This window comes from Dama dama, chromosome 13 (assembly GCF_033118175.1).
Source record: "Dama dama isolate Ldn47 chromosome 13, ASM3311817v1, whole genome shotgun sequence".
Lineage (NCBI taxonomy): Eukaryota > Metazoa > Chordata > Mammalia > Artiodactyla > Cervidae > Dama > Dama dama.
In genome coordinates this window covers 64,150,227-64,161,686 of record NC_083693.1, presented here as the reverse complement: position 1 = coordinate 64,161,686, position 11,460 = coordinate 64,150,227, and the positions used below count along the sequence as shown (strand labels likewise).

At 36.9% G+C, this 11,460-nt stretch overlaps 1 protein-coding gene across 2 annotated transcripts in view; it reads right to left on the bottom strand.

Annotated features, from left to right (window-relative positions):
• Positions 1-1,104: 1,104 nt before the first annotated feature.
• Positions 1,105-11,460, bottom strand: part of CPSF2 (cleavage and polyadenylation specific factor 2) — a 35,404-nt gene continuing 25,048 nt past the window's right edge. For both annotated transcript variants that reach the window (XM_061159317.1, XM_061159316.1), the window contains 5 exons: positions 9,094-9,246; positions 8,164-8,389; positions 7,438-7,737; positions 6,089-6,223; positions 1,105-5,699 (listed from right to left, as the gene is read on the bottom strand). In XM_061159317.1, the coding sequence (XP_061015300.1) occupies positions 5,607-5,699; positions 6,089-6,223; positions 7,438-7,737; positions 8,164-8,389; positions 9,094-9,246 (907 nt within the window). In that variant the 3' untranslated portion in view covers positions 1,105-5,606. The remainder of the gene's footprint in view (positions 5,700-6,088; positions 6,224-7,437; positions 7,738-8,163; positions 8,390-9,093; positions 9,247-11,460) is intronic.

Sequence of the window (11,460 nt, the reverse complement as noted above, 5' to 3'; positions counted from 1 at the left end):
AGGTTAAAGTAGTATTTTTCTTATAACAGGATTTCCATCAGAAACATACATCCTTTGATACTTAAGTATGAAATTTAACCCAAACTATGAGTATATTTATGATTTGTGGTATATTTCACTACTTTTATTTCAATTATAATTTGGTATTTAATAGATAACTCTTTAATACAAAAAATCTTCTATGATAGCAAATGTCTGTCTATAAAAGAAAAGTTTTTAAATATTTGCAGGGGCAGGGGGAATCCTTTAGAGTCAAATGGTAATGGTGTATGTTGGGCCAAGGCCACAATGTGTTTCTGAAATAAATTACATTTCTCATAAGCCTGGTACACGAATCTGAAGAGAAATGAGAGCTCCAAAAATAAACAAGAACAGCAGTAGCACACTTAGAATAAAAACAGCTTCCCAGAGAGATTTGTTTCAAGCCTTCACTAGTTTCCAATGAACAATTAATAGTGTCTTTTGCTAGTGGTAAAGAACCTGCCTGCCAAAGCAGGAGAGATGTAAGAGATGGCAGGTTCGATCCCTGGGTTGGGAAGATTCCCCTGGAGGAGGGCATGGCAACCTACTCTAGTATTCTTGCCTGGAGAATCCCATGGACAGAGGAGTCTGGTGGGCTACAATCCACGGGGTCCCAAAGAGTCGGACACAACTGAGTGACTTTCACTTTCAAAAAAAATTACAATTGTGTAAAGGGAGGAAAAAAGGAAATACATATGAAAAACTGGATACTGAACATTAAAAATAACTTCAGAAAGTGATGTTCATCACTGTCTAGATTCATCCTTATGAATCCTTTGTGTATTCTCCACTTGAAATTATCACTCAGTATCAAGTCTGAGTAGGATCCACGGAATCCAGTAACAGTGTCACAAAAGAAGCACATACACTTGAGGTTCTCTTCAACAATGAGGAAGAGATGCAAAACTCTCCAAACTTCTACTACTTTGCTCCTCAAAATCACGTTTTAACTTCAAGAACTAAAATGAAATGGACTTGAGTAATGAAGGAAAAAGCACCAAAAACTAGAGTTGTGAGGGTGTGTGTGTGGTGGGGGAGGTGGGCGTAGAGATGGATGGGAGAGAGAAACAAAGATACCCTCACTTTCAGCAAAGTCCTCCATTTTTATTTTGACAATCTGGGGTATTTTCTCATAAACATAATTAAGGTGATTAGAGTGAGAGAAAAAGCACAAGGAGGAGAAAAACCTTCCCTTGATCCTCACCCAGGCAGCAGATCTGAAGGTTCCTTCTCTAGTTCCACGTATCGTCACATATCCATCCACTCTGTTAGATGCCACATGGCTGGATAAACAAGGGGTTGGGGTGGTGGGGAGCAACCACCACCCAAACAAGCAAACAATTGACCTCTCAATCACCAACCACCACTTACACCCCTTAAGTGGTAATGAGTTCATCAATATTTAAAGGACAATAACCTTATTTTATCTAAACCTCTAGAACCTTAAAACCAAAGAAAAGTACAGGATGTGACACTCACCCTTCCCGTCCCCACCCTATCTGCCCCACCCCGCCCGGCCCACCTTTACTGGCCACCACATAGGGTGGAAGCAGTCCTCTCTTAGCAAACTATTGTTCACGCTGTCCTTACAGCAGATAAAGTGCACATATTCCCCCTAAGCAGAGTGAATATAACTAAGGAACCAGAGTAGTACAGCAGTGCAGGTAAAAAAAAAAGTAGTTGAAATTTACAGCTTAAAACCTCAGACTGCACAATTAATCTAGTTCAACATACTTATTTTAGTATTGAATTAGTGGACTCTAGAAGGGTTCTAGATTCATTTAGTATCAAATGAATGAACTCTATGACGGCTAGGTTCCAATTCCACCTCTGTCTCTGACCAGCTATCTGACTTAAGCAAATCCCTTCCCTTCCACAGGCCCATTCATTCAACATTGAAATAAGTGTGTCGAACTAGATGAATTCTACAGTCCCATTCAGCCTTAATGTTCTAAGATTTTAAGTTATAAATTCCAACTATTAAAAGTTTGGAGGGCTTATTTCCCTATTAAAAGTGAGAGGGCTTTTTTTTTTGCAGAGATTGATAAGCTAATTCTAAAATCCATATGAAAATGCTAGGGAACCAGAATAGCCTAAATAATCTTGAAAGAGAAAAAAGTTGGAGGATGTACACTTGCTGACTTAAAAACTTGATGCAGTTAGTATTCAAAACAATCTGGTACTGGCATACAGATAGATGTGTGATAGATATCCACAGATATCTGATATCCACAGATAGATGTGGATAGATCAGTGAAACAGAACTGAGACTCTAAGAAGAAAGTCATATATTCATAGGCAACTGATTTCCAACAAAAGTGGCAAGAAAATTTAATGAGGAAATAGTCTTTCAACAAATGATGCCAGCACTACTGGATATTCAAGTGCAAAAGAATGAAATCGGACCCTTACCTCACATCATATATAAAAGTTAACTCAAAATGAATCAAAGACTTAAATATAAGAACTATATTTAACCACAAAACTCTTAGGAAAGAAATAGGCATAAATTTTTGTGACAATGGATAAAGCAATGGGTTTCTAAGATACAACACCAATAGTACAAGGAACTAAAAAATAAAAGATAAGTTAGACTTCATCAAAATTTAAAAGTTTTGTGTTTCAAAGGACACCATCAAGAGAGGGAAAAAAATGTCTACAAATGTGAAAAAATATTTGCAAGTCACATATGTTAAGGATTTAGTATCCAGAGTACATTAAAAAAAAAAAAAAAAACCTCTTTAACTCAACGATAAAAACATAAATAACCCAATTTAAAAATAGGCAAAGGATCCGAACAGACACTTATCCGTAGAAGATACACAAACAGCCAATAAGTACAAGAAAGAAGCTCAAAATCATCTGTCATTAGAGAAATGGAAATCAAAACCACAATGAGATACCTCTTCATACACACTAAAATGGCTAAAGTAAGATGATGGTTCATCAGTGCTGCCAAGGTCATGGAGAAACGAATCCTCATACACTGCTGGGAGGAATGGAAAATGGTCTGGCAATTTTTCAAAAGGATACGCTGAGTTACCATATGATCCAGCCAGTCTACTTTTAGGTATATGCCACTCTAGTTTGAAAACATATGCCCATACGAGAACTTGAACACAAATATTCATTCAGAGCAGCATTATTCATTATAGCCAAAAAGTGGAAACAAACCAAATGCCTCTCAACCAATGAATGAACTAAACAAAATGTGGTGCATCCACACGGAGTATTATTCAGCCACAAAAAACCTACTGATCCGTGCTACACCACTGGTGAATCCTGAAAGTTATGCCAGGTGAAGAGTCAGACACAAAAAGCCACACACTGTATGGTTCCATTTTTTTTAACTATCCAGAATAGGTAAATTCATAAACACAGAAAACAGATTAATGGTTGCCCAGAGTTGAGAAGTAGGAATGGGGAGTGACTGCTAATGAGTATGATGTTTCTTTTTGGGGTGATGAAGTGTTCTGGAATTAGACAGTGGTAATGGTTGCACAACTTTGCAAATATACTAAAAAAACTCAATGAATGTTACTTTAAGAGAGTGAACTTTAAAGGTATGTGAATTGTATCTAAAAAAAATTTTTAAAGGCAAAGGCCCTCTTTAGAAAACTGATTTCCTCACTTCTGTTTCAGGCCACCTACTGGTTCATGAAAATAAAAAAAAATTTGTAATATTTGACATTTATAATCCCACTGACATGAATCTCAGAATAAAATTTCTTTTTAACCAAATTATTTACAGATATCAATTGATGGTCCATTGTATTTAGTTTGCTTCTGAAAAATGATAATCTGAAAGTTCTTCTGAGCTCATGATTTATCTCAGAATCCTTTTTAAAATTTACATTTTTCTTAAGCAACTGAGACTTAACAAATGTCTTCATTTTAGAAATTTTAGTAATATTGTCATCTAGAAACAGGTGAAAACATTGCTCCTGCATTGACATTAGTTAGCACAGCCATCTTCAAGCAGTACTTTAAAATTTAATCCCCGTTCATAGGACAATAAAAAGACAAAGCAAGAAATGATTTTTCAATATCAGTACTGCAATGTAATATGTATAATCTGATGCTTTAAGCCATCAAACAAGTGCAGACTTTCTTTTCTCTGGAATATAAATAGATTTCTAGGCTTACTCTATTCAGCAGTAAGAGTTGAAGTGATTTTTTTTCAAAGTTCTACCAAAAAAAAAATACCCTTTATCTTCATCACCTGTAACATTGTTTTGTATATCTGGTTTTCAGCACCAGAAGGCTGTAAACTTTGCATTAGCAATCTAACTCACAGTAAGAGCTCTGTAAGTATTTGAAACAATGAAATATTAATTCTTGTCTGATCTCACTGGGTTGTACTATGCATAGTTCCATATAAGTTAAACAAGACTGATTCTTCTAAAAATGCTCAAGTGTAGAGAGAGGAGGGTTAAATAATTAAGAAGTAAATATCAAGGTGTGTCATGATCACGCTACATTCTAAAAAAAGCACCAACAGATTACAACACGGTGACATGATTTTCATTTTTAAGTTCAATGCAAATTGCATGTACTGTTTTTACTCTTAAACACAAGTGGTTTACATTGTATCAAGGCTGCTGGCCCCAAGAAAGACATGAACATAGAAAGGATGGTCTTGTCCAACTTCAGTATTATTTTTGTAGCAACGTGTATAAAATTCAACCACTGTTTGGGCAACCTTAGGAGAAAGTGAGCCTAAGAGATGAACACATTTACACCTCTTAATTATACTGTTACCTTATAAAAATGTGAGGTTCAACATTTGTTCCCCTGAAAGCAAAGCACTGAACAGTCTCCAATACAGTAACCAAGCTGTGAGTTAAGATGTGTTTAAACATATGTAAGACCTTTAAGACTAGCTTTTTTTCAATTACATATATCCAAATGACAGTTATAATTCAAATTGAACAACAATAACAGGAACAAAATCTTTATAAAATAAGAAATGGGGGAAATAAAAACTGACTTCTAAACCAAATGTACCCTATTTCACGGAAATGAATCACTGGGAAACATGCCATGGAGAAGAGAGGCTCCACATGAAGAAAACTGCATATAGGAATTCAAGAGTTACAGCACATACTCTTGGTTTTTCTGTTTTTTAAATACATAGGCCTCAAAAAACTGTTTTATCAGTTTGTTTTTTTTATAGCACATCTTTTAAAAAGAAATTCCTACTTTTCATTCCAGAAAATATAAGAAACTGTTTGCAAGAATTCATGCAAACATGCTTCTCTAAGGCCATGAACAGGTTGCTAAGTTGCATTGTTTAATTCAAGTAAAAGCCCTTCTAAAATAAGGGGTCTGTAAAGGAAGCCAGTTACCTTCAACTCCAAGGCCTATGCACTTGTAAGGATCGCTGACACTCTGAAAGCCAAAAGGCAGCATGCTCACTTGAGCATTAGCAATATGGTTTCTATTTACATTTTTAAAAATCAAATGTATGTTAAGTTTTTCTGGCAGATTCTTTTTATATGTTACAAAACGAAAAAGCAAAAGCTTAGAATAAGAATCCTTTTTTCTTAGAAAGGTCAAACAGATACTTTTTGACATCATGTCCTTTACACAATGGCATACTGTTCATATAAAAGGTCTCTTATCCTATAAAAATCTTGACAAAGGCAGCCTTCTAATCCAATGCGTCCAGTTTCCGTCTAGAAACCAAGTGGAAAAAAAAAAAGTTCTTTAGTACATCTTCTATCCATTAATATGCAGACATGATAACCAAAACATATTAACTAGGTTACTTTATGATTGATTAGGAAGTGATTGTTCTGATTCACAGAATATGAACATAATATTCCAGTCATGAATTTTACATAGACATATAAATGTCAGAGGATTCAAATAATAAAATCTACAATAAAATTATATATCACATCTTTGACAGTCCCTTTTGAAAGTCTTCAAGGTCATCATTATAAATTTAACTTACTGATTTCCAGTTTATAAAATTAACTCAATCAAGAATTACAGAATTCAAAATAACAAAATACCAGAAGTATTTGTTCACTTAGCCCTTCCTTACTAAAAACACACTTACTCTACGGACTGCCACTTGATTGTTGCAAACGAGCACACCTCCTACGAATTCAGCTTGGATCCCCTCCCGTAAAAGAACTTGTTTGAAGTCCGACAGTCTTGGTTCATTCATAAAAACAGACTGATGTCCAGGAACCTGAGGTAACGTTAAAGGGGAAAGAAGAATTTCAAACAGAACACCATCACAGAGTTGTACTGAATAAAGAGAAGTAACACATGATCTTGAAGATATTTTCTATTATCCTCTGAATTCCTTTGACAGATCATTTCAAGTCTGTAAATCACATTCCTAGTTGTTATTCTGAGTTTTACCTCCTTATTTAACATTACAAAGCCCTTCACATTTTCCAAATGTTTCACAATCAAGTTTATTAGTCATGCCTCGTAATAACAGAAAGACGTTCGATAATGTTACGCTTTTCACTCACCCACTTGCCGAAGGGGGTCAACGAGAGGGCCAGTAGGCAGAATTGAACTGAAATTTCATTTTCCAGATCCCAGTCCTTTGTATATAGTTCAGAGGGTAATTCTCCCTGGTCCCACTTCCACTGTTCTCCCCCCCTCACTGTGAATGTGGTGGACACCGTGGGTTTTAGAATCAGAAAGGCAAGTGGTTCAACGTAATGCTGCTACTTTGAAGCTGTTTTGGAGAGTGCCAGCTTTGGCGCAGAGAACTTTGAAGCTGTTTTGGAGAGTGCCAGCTTTGGCGCAGAGAGAAAAGTTCCTAATTCCTTCCTGCAATTTCAAGAGTTGTTCTAGAAGGGGATCTGATGAAAGAAGCCATCTCTTCATTCCTTATTGCACAGAAGGGCTAAAGATATCACTGGACAGTCGTATAAGACTCTCATGATGTGCTTTTAATATTATCGTACGTTAAACTATCTTACAGCTCTGCCAGTTAACTAGATATCTTTTGAGAACACGTAAACAAAATACCAAACTAAAACTATCTCTCTACTAAATAAAACATTTCTAACTGTATCAAAAACAAAAGTGGTTCAACTGAATAGGCAACATAGAAAAATGGAATTATAAATCTCCTAACTATAACAGAAGTAGATAGGTGACCCTCCCAATCATCAAACTTAACATTTAAAAATCTATTCTGGAAAAAACAAATCATAAAATAATTACGTGTCTTAGAAGAAGATTTGCTAAAGGGTTCTCTACTATTGTTATTCTCTAGCCATATTGGACACACACGCACAAGCACAGGGACATTATCTTTAGTAATTTTTTTAAAACTTCAAAATGAGTCTACATATGACACATTTTAAATGGTTAAAAACATAGAAGGGAAATTCAAAGGGTAAATTAAGGGAGAGAGGAGAGCAGCACATGCTTTTTTACCTCATGAGGTGGTAAAGGTTCCAGAGTAGGAATGATCTCACTTTCTTCACCTGTTTCTTTCTCATCGTCTCCGAACAGACTTTTCATGGCCTTCTGCTGTGCTATGACACTAGAATCTGAAGGCGCATCCACCTGCATTTCGGAGTCTTCTCCATCATCCTTTAGTTCTCCTTCTTCTAAAATAACTCCTGTGTCCACTTTGGAAACTCTCATGTCTAAGACACCATCTATCCAAGCTAGTTCAGCATCTTTTGCCTTACAAAACTGAAGGGAGCTGACAAGTGAATCTTTTAATCTCACCTAGATATGATGCAAAGGGGAAAAAGAGAAATAAAGCCCACAGAGTATAACCTGACAATTAAATATGACCTATTATTATAATTTTCTAACTTTAGTATTGTGTATTAAAGTTTAAAAATCTTTCACTCATCTGATCTTCACTGTAACTGGTAATGACCCAATGACCCATAAGATCATTAGGGCCCCTGTCTACTTTCCGAAGTAAAGGTTATTAACTTCGACTGCACACCGGGACCACATGGCAAATTTTCTTTTCTACTGATGCCAGGGTCCCACCTCCAGTGATTCTAATGTAACTGGTGAGACTAAGGCCAAAACAGTGAAGCCCCTTGACTCCCCCAAAGCTCTCCTGATGTGGAGCTGAGGTTGGAAACCACCAATAATCTCACCCCCTAGGACTTGCTGCTTGAAGGCCAGCACGCTTACCTGGTAGATGTGAGTTTCACTAGTGGCATCGACTGTTTCATGCAGCTTTGGCATGTATACTTTAATATCTTTCCCACCAAATGCACGACAGCACTCTGCAAGATCCTGACTGGCTTCTGGTGGTCCATGGACAATGATTAACTGGCGTGGTTTCATCTGATTGATGATTTTTTTAATGGAATCCCCATCAGAGCGTCCTTCATAGTCTATGTAAGTAACCCTGGCTCTGTAATTAGATGATTATTCAAGTTTCCTTTTCTGCTAAGTTCATTCTAAAATTAGGTTTTTAATAGCTTTTATCATCAGGAAAGAAATGTATCAACATGTAGCATGAGGATTTGAGAATATACCTGTGTTATATTGTTAACATGTATTATTAAGCTCTTAGCTATACTCAAGAATGTATACTAAATGATACTACTAGACAAATAAGCCACTCTGCTCTCTAATAACTTTAAAAAAATATATTGCAAAACGATCATTTGCTGCTGTTAACTGCACTAAACAAAAAGGGGAAAAAAGGTTCACAAATGGTATTTTTAAGACACAGTGGTGTTTTTAAGATATTAGTGCCCTAGAGGTAATTGAGTCAAGGTGTTTATTTTACTAAACAAGCTCTTAGAAAAATTAAACTTGTGAATTACACAAATTCACCTGCTACTTGACTTACTAAAAACACCAGAAAGAATGTTTCTTCATATAAATGTACAATGTGAAGTTTAACCCCCTCCTTACCACCAATTCACTTTGGCATTTCAATATCATTAATAAAGGGAAAAACTCCCATATATCACAAGAAGAAAAAAAATTAAGCACAAACTTCCTAGTGAATATTCAGAAATATCCTCTGAAACAATGTCAATTATGTAATTCGAGTACTTGAAAATTTTACTTTGTAATCTATTTGCAAAATGCAACAAAAGCACTTACTTTATTTCAATAGATTCTGTTGTAGAAATACACTTAGTAGGAACATCAGATAAATCCTGATCCATGGGTTCATCTCCATTTGTCAGGCCAGACTCTAATTTGCTTTTTTCTTCTTCAGTAGCTTGAAGTTCTGGCACTAAGAAATCCTCTGGTCTAAATAATAAGCCTCTAATTAGAAGTAGTAACAAGCAAGCTAACATTATTTAATATATACAACTAATTAGTAGATGGCCTAATTTTTAGACTCCTCACATATCTCAAGATTCAAATATACATTTGATCCAAAGTCAATGCAACTTCACAATGTCAGTAATCAAATGACAGCATATATTAGGTTCTTTGTGACCATCAAGTACACTTTAAAACACACCATGTGAGGCGTGAAAAGGCCCTGTCCAAACAGGTCATTCAAAGACCTTAGTGGCTGCTACAAGTACTACTGCAACCTGGCCCTTCCTTTGTTCCAGTAATTCATTTTCTATTTCTGTGGTTTCTCTTGTCAATTTTCAATCTTACAAATCTCAGATCTCCTTTAGGTTCCCTAAGATGCCCCCCCACCCGTTATTCCTTCACTGCCTGACGAAAGCAGAGGACTCTCCATTTTTGCTTATTACAGAGAAGACCAAGATACAAACCATTAGCTCCCTCAAAAGCCTTCACTTTTATTTCAACGAACTACTAGCACATTTATTTTTGAGTATCAGAGAGAGTTCTATGTTAAAACTAAAAGGCAAACTTTTTTTTTAAAACATTCTCTCTAATCTCGGTATTTATCCTGCCCTAGCCCCAAACCCTCTGACACTCCTCTCTGACAATCCAGGCCTCTGCCACCAGCACCTAGACCACCGCAGGAGCCCAGTATCTCTGACTGTAATCCATATTACACTGCAGCACATGGCCAGCTGTAATCCACGTAACGATGGCAAGCAGCAACCACTTAATGTGCATTCACTGCGAGTCAGGTGCTATGCTGAGTGCCGTAAAAGCACAACCTATTTTATTCTTACCTCCATTTTTAAGATAAGAAAATTGAAGCTAAGGAGCCCTGTCCATATGCTAAACAGACTGGCACTAATTAAGTGAAGCGGTAAGCAAACTCTCCAACACTGTTTAGATTGTTAGCTTTTTTCCCTACTACTTTAAAGGGCCAAATAAACAGTAGAATTTTCCTAATTAAACCCAAGGATGACCTAAGACCATATGCTCAAGACATCATTAAAGGAGAACAAAGAAGGTACAGGAGAGGGAGCTAGCTGTGTTGGGGTGGCGGGGGAGAAAAGGGAAACTTTCCAGGAGTTTGTAAGGCCAGACTCAGCAGCCTGAAAGCCTGGGGTAGGAAGGTGGAACAAGGCTGAAGGAAAGAAATGTGTAAACACATGACATGAAAAAGCTGAGTAGCTGTGAGGACCAAGATGGGTGGGGTTGAGGGGCAGTCAGAGGGAGGCCAGGAGGGAGGGGATACATGTATACATGTAGCAGACTCGCTTCATTGTACTGCAGAAACTAACAGAACATTGTAAAGCAATTATACTCCAATTAAGAAAAAGAGAAAAGGCTGAGCAGAAGGAAACTGAGAGAAGGCTGGTAGGAGAATGGAGAACACACACTAATGTAACAGAAATATAGAGAAATATAATAGGCAAGTAGGGAGAAACCAAACTATGAAAGACATCATGCACTATGCTAAGGCATCTGACATTTACTGATCTTTATTCAGGACAGTAGTGTTTTCAAGTCTGTGATTTGAACATATGATTTCAGTTGTTTCTCTAATAGTGGGTGTAGATAGATTTTCCACGGTTCCACTCATGGTATCTCATATTCCTCTTGAAACTAAAACACGTGTGCAATACTACCTGAAACATAACCCATTTCCCCAACTTAACATAACTCTAGCTGTCAAAAGTTCTTCATATCATACACCTTTTTCCAATGCATGTCCCTTGTGCACATGCTAAGTCACTTCAGTCGTGTCTGACTCTGCTACCCTGTGGATCACAGCTTGACAGGCTCCTCTGTCCATAGGACTCTCCAGGCAAGAATACTGCGGTGAGTTGCCATGCCCTCCTCCAGGGGATCCTTCCACCCAGGGATCGAACCCATGTCTCCTCTATCTCCTGCGTTGGCGTTCTTTGCCACTAGCGCCACCTGGGAAGCCCTGCATGTCCCTCACCTCTCTTTTTAAGTGGGGAGAGGGGAAAGAGTAGTGATCATCTTTTTAAAACATTGCACATACCTAAGTAATAAAACTATCAGTTCTCCTTTAATATTAGCTTTCTAGATGTTCCTCAACCTTTCTATTTTAACATTTTAAATTAAAAGTTTTCTGTATCTTTCAAGCTGAGATACTCAAAAACTACATACATG